The sequence below is a fragment of the Oncorhynchus mykiss genome, chromosome 30, assembly GCF_057628025.1.
Source record: "Oncorhynchus mykiss isolate SJ-2025 chromosome 30, ASM5762802v1, whole genome shotgun sequence".
NCBI lineage: Eukaryota > Metazoa > Chordata > Actinopteri > Salmoniformes > Salmonidae > Oncorhynchus > Oncorhynchus mykiss.
This window is the reverse complement of record NC_143051.1, coordinates 8,315,060-8,326,320: the sequence shown is the minus strand read 5'-3', so window position 1 is coordinate 8,326,320 and position 11,261 is coordinate 8,315,060. Positions and strand designations below refer to the sequence as shown.

General features: G+C 40.7%; 1 protein-coding gene across 12 annotated transcripts in view; it reads left to right on the top strand.

Annotated features, from left to right (window-relative positions):
• Positions 1-1,110: 1,110 nt before the first annotated feature.
• LOC110487864 (alpha-tubulin N-acetyltransferase 1) overlaps positions 1,111-11,261 on the top strand; it is a 50,397-nt gene continuing 40,246 nt past the window's right edge. For all 12 annotated transcript variants that reach the window (XM_036971676.2, XM_036971677.2, XM_036971680.2 and 9 more), the window contains exons 1-4: positions 1,111-1,736; positions 7,112-7,172; positions 7,274-7,365; positions 8,008-8,065. In XM_036971676.2, the coding sequence (XP_036827571.1) occupies positions 1,645-1,736; positions 7,112-7,172; positions 7,274-7,365; positions 8,008-8,065 (303 nt within the window). In that variant the 5' untranslated portion in view covers positions 1,111-1,644. The remainder of the gene's footprint in view (positions 1,737-7,111; positions 7,173-7,273; positions 7,366-8,007; positions 8,066-11,261) is intronic.

The window sequence follows — 11,261 nt, the reverse complement described above, 5'->3', positions numbered from 1 at the left end:
TCTGTAAACAATTGTTGGAAAAATTACTTGCGTCATGCACAAAGTAGATGTCCTAACCGACTTGCCAAAACTATACTTTGTTAACAAGAAATTTGTGGAGTGGTTGAAAAACGAGTTTTAATGACTCCAACCTAAATGTATGTAAACTTTCGACTTCTACTGTATATAGCCCGTGCAGCCATTTTGCTTGCAAACTGATATGTGACACATATTAATGCCAAAATAACATGCATATGTATGTGTATATATGTGTATATGTATATATGTATATGTTTAACTAAACAGGCTTTGCCCCACCTTCCCTGAATGACACGTCACCACTATACTACATTGTTAATGATTGCTGCGTTGTTGGGTTTAGAGCTGCAAGAAAGACATTTCACTGTACTTGTGCAACTGACATTACAACGTTAAACTTAACTATTGCAATGCTGTGAAATCCAAAATTGGAAACTGACTTAATGTTTTTATTTTGTATGTGCAATTATTATAATTTTGTCCAAACCTGAGAATATTCTAGATATTTAGAACATTTTATCTCTGAATTATGCCCAATTGTGAGTTGACACTAACACACAATTTTGCACACCGACTAAGGAGGAAGTGAAAAGTTAGCACTACATGCTAAAACGTTCCCTACCATGCATAAATTAATACATGTTATATTTTAACCGTCTACTGCAGTGGGCTAAATCATGGTCACACAAGAGTGTTTCTTGGTAGTCTTAAACAAATCTAGTTTGAAACAAAAGTATACACCTCAGACACATGGTTATGGGCTTAAAAAAGAAGAAGACACCTGTACCATGTCAGATATAGAGTTGAAATGTATTACATTTTGAGTTTGTATCCTGATATTACACTTTATATAAAAGAAGACTGAAATAGAACAAAACTGTTTGACAAAAAACTGTATTATAATGCTACTGTATTATAATGTTTTTTTTTTGTGGACAGACAAAAACCCCTTACCCGACAGTCTATCAACAACAACAAAAAATAGCATCTTGCAGCGACCTTTGACGACAGAGAACATGTGCGAATGTTAGAATGCTCTGGGCTTGTTCACATTGGCTTTCCTAACCACGTTATCGGAAAAAAAGAGAGCCCGGAAACATTTACCGTAGTGCAATGTATAAATGCACACGTTTAATTTCAGGCTGCGTCACACGAACTAATACGGATTTTCAATCGAAGCATTTTAAAGTATTGTGTATGTTGCGATTGTTAAATGTACATGTTTTGAATTTTGAACGTTTTAGTAGACTAGGTTTTCAGAAAATGGTGGGCCGTGTTTTTGGTTGTACTATGGTATTGGGTAACCTGGGAGTGGCTCCAGTCCACAACAGACACACAATGGATAGACGGACAGGATTGATACATTATTACCACTGCTTGGTCGGCCTTTTGATACTGTAGCTCGTAGGCAATTGATAACATGGTTTTTAGTGACTGTAAAATCATCTTGCAATTACAGTGTGTCTTCAGTGGCCAATGTTGCTATCGTCGTTAGTTAGCTTTGCTAACAGCAGTGATATTGTTTAGCCGAAATCTCTAGCTGTCTAGCCTACCCCCACGTTAGCGAGCAGTAAGACCTGCGGGAAAACTGTTTTTATACTCCGAGATAGCCGCCTTTCAAAGAATATGGAAACCACTTTTGATGTAAACCATCTTTTCCCTGAAACGATTACAGTTTTGGACCAAAACCTAATTGCAGGTGGAAAATCGCTGGGAAGGTAACGTTATGCTTATCGTTTTCAGCAGCCAGAACAGCTTTTCATTTAGCATAATTATTTTCATTTGGCAGATTATATGCAAAAAAATGTTTTGAAGCAAAGTTTACGACCTCTGGCTACATGTGATGTTCTTTACAACATGATTGCAGAGAGCATCCGCCCTGTCAACCCAATACAGTTGTGCATGACGTCAATAGTGTATCGATATGCGGTGTTCATGTGCTAGTCTGAACTAGTGGAGCGTTAAAAACAACTGGGATTTAGGAAATCTCAGACTTTAGACTTCAGTGTGTTTTAAGACAACTGTGAAAAATCGTTTTGAATTGTCAGCAATTCGGGAATTCCAAGTCAGAAACTTGTGCATCTTATATAAAACTGACTTTCCGAACTGAAGATACAATGTGAATTTAACCTAATGTTTTCTCTCGAGTTCCCAGTTGTCTTGAAAGCACCACAAGAAAAGGACATTTCAGACTCGCTGAACTGCTTGTAATACACATGCCGCATTCAAAAAGTTAGCATGTCAGAAATGTCCGAGTTTCTACTAATCATTCAATCCCTTCCCCAGCATGCTAATGCAAAGTGACACACTGGCTATAAAGCCTATATGTAACCAACATTTATATTCTAACATTTTGGATAAAAGATCACTAAGCAGTATGAAACACTAGGCTACCATATCAGACCAATACTTTAAAATACACTTGAGATCAATAGAGCCCCACAGTGGAGGTGTCATAATGCCCATAAAACCTAGCGGTCAAACAAGGAAATGGTTCCAAGCGTTTTCCCATTATTCATTTTTCCAAAAGGGAATTTTAAAAACACTTATAATAAGGGCTGTGTTTCGTGTAGGCTTACCCCGGAGTGACATTTTGATAACCATGGAAATCTCTCTTGGACAAGGTGACTTAACAATAAATTTGGCTCTATTTACTCCCTGATTTGAAAATGCTAATTATAACCAAAGTAGACATCATGCAAGTGTAACAGTACAGACTTCTACGTCCGTCCCCTCGCCCCGACCTGGGCGCGAACCAGGGACGCTCTGCACACGTCAACAGTCACCCTCAAAGCACCGTTACCCATCGCTCCACAAAAGCCGCCGCCCTTGTATAGCAAGGGGAACAACTACTTCAAGGTCTCAGAGCAAGTGACGTCACCGATTGAAACGCTACTAGCGCGCCCCACCGCTAACTAGCTAGCCATTTCACATCGGCTACACAAGACAAAAAAAATCCCTGCAAGCTCTAGCACGTCATCTTTTGCTGGCACCTTTGTTAACAGGTATTGTCAATATAAAACATGCACAAGACAGTTCACGGAATTGTCAATTTAAAGAAGTGTAGCCAATTTACTAATTACAAAAATGTAGCTAACATTAGATAGTTACCTCCCTTTACCTCATTCGGTAGTCTCTCATCCAGATCATCATGGGATTTGTAGTTCTTTATGAAAGCCACATTAGCAGCTAATTAGCGTTTCCTTTTTTTTTTTCTTGTCCTAAATTGATTTACACTGTTATCAAAACGTCACGCCAGGGTAAAACTACACCAAACACAGACCTTATTTTAAGCGTTTCTAAAGTCCCCTATGGGAAAAATTATTGGAACCATTTCCTTGTTTGACAGCTAGGTTTTATGGGTATCAATAACAAGATACAACGAGCAGCAGCTTCTTGTCATTGTTGGTAGCTATCTGACGGTTCAGAATCATAACGACGCACGGCTTCCGGCCACACCAATGAGCAAGCATCATTTTGGTGTCAGCCAACCTGTCTATAGATCTCCAGGGACCTGTCCCAGTATCTATGCCTGAGTTTTTTTCTCCTTTATTTAATTAACTAGGCAAGTCAGTTAAGAAAAAAATCTTATTTTCAAATGACTGCCTAGGAACAGTGGGTTAACTACCTTGTTCAGGGGCAGAACGACAGACCTTATCAGCTCGGGGATTCGATCTTGCAACCGTCCAACGCTCTAACCACTAGGCTACCTGCCGCCCAGATGTCTCTAATGCCCAAGGAAGCTCCAATTCAAACTCCCATTAGACGTCTCTGCAAGCGTTTTAATGTCAAAATATGTTTCTCACCAAATATGGAGTTTTGCTGAGCAACTATTTTCATTTACTGCCATTATTCACTTCTAAAAAAAGGTATAAATTGGAAGTACATACCGGCCGTAACGGGGATACATTTAAGAAAGTTGCTCAGCGAAACTCCATATTTGGTGTGAAAATAACTTATTTTGACATTATTGAAACGCTTGCAAAGCTGTTTAATGGGAATTTGAATCTGAGCTTCCTGGGCGTTACGCCTCAAGCACACCGACAGCGGCACCAAACAGGACGCAGCGTCATCTTGATGTGTGTGCAACAACAGTTCAACATTCACCTTCTGCTACCATTTCTGTCAAGCCCGTCTACACATACAGTCTGATGCATACGTTCCATAAATCCAACACCACAAAGAACGCATTGCAACGTAATGCTGCGAGGCAAACGCAACGTTTCATTGGAAACGAATGTAATTCTGGTGTACCAAAAAAATGCAATGATGCTGTCGGTGTGATCGAGGCGTTCGGAGAGCAGACCCGTCATTACTCATCGTCGACATCTCTAAACGCACAGATCCTGAGGCACAGGGCCTGGTTTCCCAAAATCATCTTAGCACTGAGTTAATCGTTATAACCTTCACAGGAGCATTTGTAACGGATGTGAAACGGCTAGCTTAGTTAGCGGTGCGCGCTAAATATCGTTTCAATTGGTGACGTCACTTGCTCTGAGACCTTGAAGTAGTAGTTCCCCTTGCTCTGCAAGGGCCGCGGCTTTTGTGGAGCGATGGGTAACGATGCTTCGTGGGAGACTGTTGTTGATGTGTACAGAGGGTCACTGGTTCGCGCCCGGGTATGGGCGAGGGGACGGTCTAAAGTTATACTGTTACATATTGTTGAATCTCAGAGCTGTTTTCCCGAAACCGTCAATACTAAAATGGTACTTTGAAACGCTCGTTATTTACCGACTGCCTCAGACCACGCATAGAACAGCTACTGAGTCACTATGTTTTTTTCCTCCCTATTGAGTCACTTTATACATCGAAGATCTCCGCTAAACATAGAATCAAGATGTTTAACAGTTATGTGCGTTGTTGATGTTTTTTTTCCTCCCTATTGAGTCACTTTATACACCGAAGATCTCCGCTAAACATAGACTCAAGATGTTTATCTGTCTCTCTGTGACGGCCGATAACTTCACAATGAAGTTGACCACAAATACGAAGTTGCCAATGTCTTTGCAATTATTACAAACAAGCAAAGGTTAAAGAGATGCTTCAAATGAAACTGAAATGACTGCATTAAAAGATAAATAGCCTACCAACAATGCCTTCGGAAAGTATTCAGACCCCTTGACTTTTTTCACATTTTGTTACGTTACAGCCTTATTCTAAAGTTGATTAAATAAATAAAAAATCCTCAGCAATCTGCACACAATACCCCATAATTACATTTAGAAGATAAAAAAAAACAGAAATACCCTTATTTACATAATTATTCAGACCCTTTGCTATGAGACAGGACATTGAGCTCACGTGCATCCTGTTTCCTTTGATCATCCTTGATGTTTCTACAACTTAATTGGAGAGGCACACAGCTGTCTATATAAGGTCTCACAGTTGACAGTGCATGTCAGAGCAAAAACCAAGCCATGAGTTCGAAGGAATTGTCCGTAGACCTCCAAGACAGGATTGTGTTGAGGCACAGATCTGGGGATGGGTGCCAAAACATTTCTGCAGCATTGAAGTTCTCCAAGAACACAGTGGCCTCCATCATTCTTTAATGGAAGCAGTTTAATGGAAGCAGTTTGGAACCAACAAGACTCTTCTTAGAGCTTGATCATCCAAACTGAGCAGTCGGGGGAGAAAGGTCTTGGTCAGGGAGGCAACCAAGAACCCTATGGTCACTCTGACAGAGCTCCAGAGTTCCTCTGTGTAGATGGGAGAACCTTCCAGAAGGACAACCATCTCTGCAGAACTCCACCAATCAGGCCTTTATGGTAGAGTGGCCAGACGGAAGCCACTCCTCAGTAAAAGGCACATGTTGGCCCGCTTGGAGTTTTCCAAAAGGCACCTAAAGACTCTCAGACCATGAGAAACAAGATTTTCAGGTCTGATGAAACCAAGATTGAACTCTTTGGCCTGAATGCCAAGTGTCACATCTGGAGGAAACCTGGCATCATCCCTACGGTGAAGCATGGTAGTAGCAGCATCATGCTGTGGGGATGATTTTCAGCAGCAGGGACTGGGTGACTACTCAGGATCATGGCAAAGATGAACGGAGCATAGTACAGAGATCCTTGATGAAAAGCTTCTCCAGAGCGCTCAGGACCTCAGACTGGGGCGAAGGTTCACCTTCCAACAGGACAACGACCCTAAGCACACAGCCAAGACAACGCAGGAGTGGCTTCTGGACAAGTCTCTGAATGTCCTCGAGTGGCACAGCCAGAGCCCGGAATTGAACCCTATCAAACATCTATGAAGAGACCTGAAAATATCTGAGCAGCAACGTTCCCCATCCAACCTAACAGAGCTTGAGAGGATCTGCAGAGAGGAATAGGAGACACTCCACAAATACAGGCGTGCCAAGCTTGTAGGGTCATACCCAAGAACACTCGCCACTGTAATCGCTGCCAAAGGTGCTTCAACAAAGTACTGAGCAAAGGGTCTGAATAATTATGTAAATGTGATATTTCAGATGTTGTATTTTTAATGAATTAGTATAAAAAAATAACAGTCTATGCTTTGTCATTATATTTGTTATTATATTGTGTGTGTGTCTGGATTGATGAGGGAATAAAATGATTTAATCCATTTTAGAATAAGGCTGTAACCTAACAAAATGTGTAAAAAAGTCAATGGGCTGAATACTTTCCGAAGGCCATTCTGCCTTCTCCCGTGTATATATACCGAACAAGAATATAAGCCATGAGGTGATAATAACTCTCTAGGAGCTGATCCGTCGTCAGTATTGTGGAATAATTCTAATGTTAAGGTAATACTTTGAATGGAGAAAGCTGATCTGAGAGCAGCGATGCCTTTTTTTTTCTTCCTTTCGTTCCAATCAGTATCAACACACGCCTCAACGACACAGTTAGTGACTGTTCTCCCTGCTTGGTGTTTTTTTGGGGAAAAGCATGTTACGTCTTCGGCCGTTGTAGGAAAGAGGAGTGTTTATAAAGCACTCGGAAGCCTAGAGAAGTTCCATCGCTGTGTGGAAAGCTGTCCCTGATTGGTTGGCTGTTACAGTATGAAATGAATCAAACCTCCCCATCTCCTCTCTTCACATTTCTCCTCTTTTTCTTTTTTTGAAAATTCTTTAATATAGGTCGGATCCACAACCCCAAATTGCAGCAGTCATTGATGAACTTGGACGAGCCTCAGCCAAGGTGTGTAGCCAAGCTACTGTGGGTGGTTGGGTTCGTGCTGTGTCCTATTTGTGGTGTTGCCGTAGGCTCTGGTTTCATTCACTCTATTGTCTTTCCCCCAGGCCCAATACTTGACAGCCCCAATCACAAGTGCATCCAAGCTGCAGACCAACAAGCACCATCTCTACCTGCTTAAGGACGGAGAAAGCAATGGGTACCGTTACCTACCTACCTCACTCACTCACTCACTCACTCACTCACTCACTCACTCACTCACTCACTCACTCATCACAGAACATGCATGCACAGCTCTCTGTTTCTATCCTCTTCTGGAACATAGAAATAGTATTACTAGAATGGGAAAAAGCCTCCTAAAGCCTCATTCCCCATCACAGATTGCATTAGAAAACGTAATCATCTACTATTGAGGACATTTTGTCCAGCATTCAAACAGAATCCGACAACAGAACATGCATGCACATCTGTTTCTGTTCAGACCTCTCTTTTTGGAAGTCGTTTCAAGAATGAGCTAATGTTCACTGATACAGTAGCAAGAGCTTTTCAAGGCCACCTTGGCATGTCCACTACTGTCACAGAATGTTTTCCTTTCTTTACTTCCTCGTTTCTGTAATGAGTTGTGAGGTGACGAAGAGGGTGCAGTTAGTAGATAAACGGTATGGTGCTGAAACCAACACTACCTGTTTACTACTTCTGCTTTCTGTCAGTGGAATTCACTCCAATGGAAAACTAAGTGAGTCATTTTATGACTTCTGCCTTCCTCTTGCTTCCAATGTAGCAGCTTGACTCTCTCTCTCTCTCTCTCTCTCTCTCTTCCTCCTCCCCCCCACGCACACAGAGGAAGGGGACTTGCGGTGGGGTTTCTGAAGGTTGGCTATAAGAAGTTATTTCTGCTTGTGAGTCCCACTTTCTTCATTTGGTTTTTCCACAATGTATTTGATGCAACATAGGCAAACGGTTTGTTTCTATTAACGCAAAAGTGTGTTGTTGCCTGTTTGCAACGTTTACTCAGTAAGAGGGAGTGATCAGTTCATTCAAGTGTAGGACTGTGACAGTCTTGGAATTTTGGATGATGGCAATTGGCCAGCTAAAATAGCAAAACAAATAAGCATATGTCCTCCACTCCTGATTGGAGCATGTGCTGCCATAGAAATAGAATGAATAGAATGGGAGTCCCCATTCAAGTCAATGATGGCATAATGGGTGGACTGGCGGTCATTGCAAGTACACCCATAGCAACAAAGCAGGAATTAAAACATGTGCTGTGATTTGTTGATTCAACCGAAATGCATTCCGTTGCATGATCATTTTAAATGAACATTCTACATTACCATGGAAATGATTGCATCACAATACCAGGCAGCAATAGATCTAGGTTAATAATATACAGGTTAAGACAAGGATTCTAATATCCCATAACCCTTTGTGCCACTATTCAACAAGGGACTAGTGATGGAAGTCTCTCTTTTTCCTGACTCTGATCTTTTCCAATCGTTCAGTCAAAATGACTAATCTTTTGACTCATTTAGTACATTTGAGGCTGTCATTTGAGTCGGTAATGCCCCGAGCACGCAGGACTCCCTACCGGCGAACGATCAACTGAAAACATGAAAGAGTCAAGATTCTACAAGCCTCTCATTCACGTCTCGTTCTGCGTAGGGGACTTATTGCAGCTGCCAGAAATTAGACTTGTAAACGTGTGTTTTAAACATTTGTTGATTGCCAGGCATACAAATATGTCCGCTTTGGACTGACTAGCAGGTCAAGCGAACGTTCAGAAATAACCAATCGTTCATCACTACAAGGGATAAGCTTCCGCATTTGGAATGACTGGGGAGGGAATTGTATCAGTACAGAAAGTTTACCTTCAAAGTGAAAAGTAAACACAATCATAGTGAATTTTAGCTAAATACTCAGAAAAGACATAACATAACCATAGCCCTAGTAGACTCCATTACAATATTATCACCACTGTTAATTCAATCCATTGGTCAAATGATTGTATTATTTCAGGTGACTTTAATAAGAATTGGCTAGATAAATCCTCTGCTAAGGATAGAAAAACGACTGAAAATATGTATTTTACTCAATTAATTGAAGAACCAACGAGAATCAACCAACAAATTTCTAATGGGACTTTGCCTCTGTTGGCTCTTGGTGACACGTCCTGTCAGGATTCAAAATTCAGGTGTTCCTCCAGACTGCTTCAGTGATCATTCCATCATCTACTATATATAGAAAATTAACATACCTAAAGCACCACCCAAATTATTGATTTATTTAAGACAATGTAAAAATGTAAATATTGAGGACTTGATATCCATAAACTGGCAAAGATAATGTAGTGGTGATTGTCCTATGAAAAGCCACTGGCACAGGAGAGAGCTGTCCATAACACGGCCACAAGAATCAGCTTTCCAAACGTTATTCTTTTCAGGTGAACTTCCCATTTATTGCGTATATAAAATATAAATAGCTCCAAAACACATATTCATATTAGAAAAGGTACGTTCTATAAGCTGTCTCTGTCTCTGTCTCTGTCTGTGTCTCTGTCTCTGTCTCTGTCTCTGTCTCTGTCTCTGTCTCTCTCTCTGTCTGTGTCTGTGTCTCTGTCTCTCTCTCTGTCTCTCTCTCTGTCTCTGTCTGTGTCTCTGTCTGTGTCTGTGTCTCTGTCTCTGTCTCTCTCTCTGTCTCTCTCTCTGTCTCTCTCTCTGTCTCTCTCTCTGTCTCTGTCTCTGTCTCTGTCTCTGTCTGTGTCTCTGTCTCTGTCTCTGTCTCTCTCTCTGTCTCTGTCTCTGTCTCTGCATGTGCTCTCCTCTCACCTGTGCTAAACCCGTCCTATACATACATACATACACACACACACACACACACACGCGCACACACACACACACACACACACACACACACACACACACACACACACACACACACACACACACACACACACACACGACGACCAGCGACCCTTGACCCCAACATATAGTGAGTGCCCTCTAGTGTACAAAACAAGTAAAAACAAGCCTTGACAGACAACACATAAACCCAGCTCCTATAGATAGTCTCACAAAATAAAATAACAAAGAAATCCACAGCAGTTCTGGAAATACACAAATAACTTTTAAATACGTTTAAATAATCAACCTATTCAGCGAAATAATCCTAAACCGCCGGGTCATTTAAGAACCGGCAGATATAGCTGATGTTTTAATCTATTACATCAATATGTTACATCAGATAATCATTTCACCCACAATTCCACCAATGCTGGGGTATACAGTGCCTTCAGGAAGTAGTCACACCCCCTTGGCTTTACACACATTTTTTGTAGTGTTATGGCCTGAATATAAAATGGATTCAATTGACATTTGGAATCGCTGACCTACACACGATGCCCCATAATGTTAAAGAGGAATTATGTTATTATTATTATTATTTTGTTACAAATGAAAAGATGAAATGTCTTTAAGTCAGTAAGCGTTCAACTCCTTTGTTATAGCAAGCCTGGATAAGTTCAGGAGTAAAACAGTGCTTAAACAAGTCACATAAGTTTCATGGACTCTGTGTGCAATAATAGTGTTTAACGTGATTTTTTGAATGACTGCTTCTTCTCTGTGCCCCCACACATACAATTATCTCTAAGGTCCCTCAGTCGAGTAGTGAATTTCAAACACAGATTCAACCACAAAGACCAGGGAGGTTTTTCCAATGCCTCGTAAAGAATGGAACCTGTTGGTATATGGGTAAACATTTTTAAAGAGCAGACATTGAATATCTCTTTGAGCATGGTGAAGTTATTAACTACACTTTGGATGGTGTTTAAACAACTCAGTCATAGTGCTGAGCGATTAGTGCTTTTCTTAGTTGGTTCGATTTCCGTTTGAATTATTTAAAAACAATCATGCTTTTTTTCCCCGATTTTATATATATATATTTTTAAACATTGAATGTGGAAATACATCATATGTACACACCACTTTTCCTTTTTTAAATTTCTTCACATTTTATGAAACAAGTCTTTTTTTCATTTCACTTCACCAATTTGGACAATTTTGTGTACGTCCATTTCATGAAATCCAAATAAAAATCAAT